The following is a 664-nucleotide window of genomic DNA, read 5'->3' as shown; positions in this document are numbered from 1 at the left end:
GTAGAGCCAGTGAGTGTACATGTGCTTACCCTATTGATTTGCCTTGCTTTTTTGGTACTTGGATTTTAACAGCTTTCTGAAAGACTTTCTTGAGGTTTATTTCATTTACATTGTGAGGCAAATTGCTCACAAATAAGCTGTCATTTGGAGGAGCTGCAGCTGTGAGAAAGAAAAGAAAATCGTTTGTCAGCACAGGTAAATCGCTCAGTCCAGATTTAATTAATTGACGTTCAGATTTAAAAAATAATTAAAAAGAACAAACATAATTTCATGGAATACTTCACCCCTAAAAATTATCGTTTGTATATCAATTACTTACCATTACCTTGAATAATTGCAATGCTCCTGTTATTACATGTTTTAAATAAGGCTATAGCAAAAATGCTTTGTTTGGGAAGTACTGAGCTTATAGTCTCGCATTGCCAGAACTTCCTCCACAGAGCTGCGGACGAGGGTCTGGCTAGTCCACGCGACATTCCGGGATGAGAGAAAAACATACTCTGGTTTATTGGCATTTCTTTAAACCAATCACAATTATCTTGGGTGGCGCTAAGCGCCGGACAGAGCCACGGTGCCTCTGCAACATGGAACTTGTTTTGGTGGAAGTTGTACGTTCAAAAGTAGTTTTAGTTGTGCAACAGAAAACTCAGATTGGACAGATAGT

At 38.7% G+C, this 664-nt stretch overlaps 1 protein-coding gene across 2 annotated transcripts in view; it reads right to left on the bottom strand.

Annotated features, from left to right (window-relative positions):
- Positions 1-664, bottom strand: part of LOC116699777 (nucleolin) — a 14,073-nt gene that overhangs the window by 6,297 nt on the left and 7,112 nt on the right. For both annotated transcript variants that reach the window (XM_032532527.1, XM_032532528.1), the window contains exon 12: positions 30-159. In XM_032532527.1, the coding sequence (XP_032388418.1) occupies positions 30-159 (130 nt within the window). The remainder of the gene's footprint in view (positions 1-29; positions 160-664) is intronic.

The sequence above is a fragment of the Etheostoma spectabile genome, chromosome 12 (genome assembly GCF_008692095.1).
Source record: "Etheostoma spectabile isolate EspeVRDwgs_2016 chromosome 12, UIUC_Espe_1.0, whole genome shotgun sequence".
Classification (NCBI taxonomy): domain Eukaryota; kingdom Metazoa; phylum Chordata; class Actinopteri; order Perciformes; family Percidae; genus Etheostoma; species Etheostoma spectabile.
Note: the sequence above shows the minus strand (reverse complement) of the source record. Positions and strands in the feature narration are given on the sequence as shown.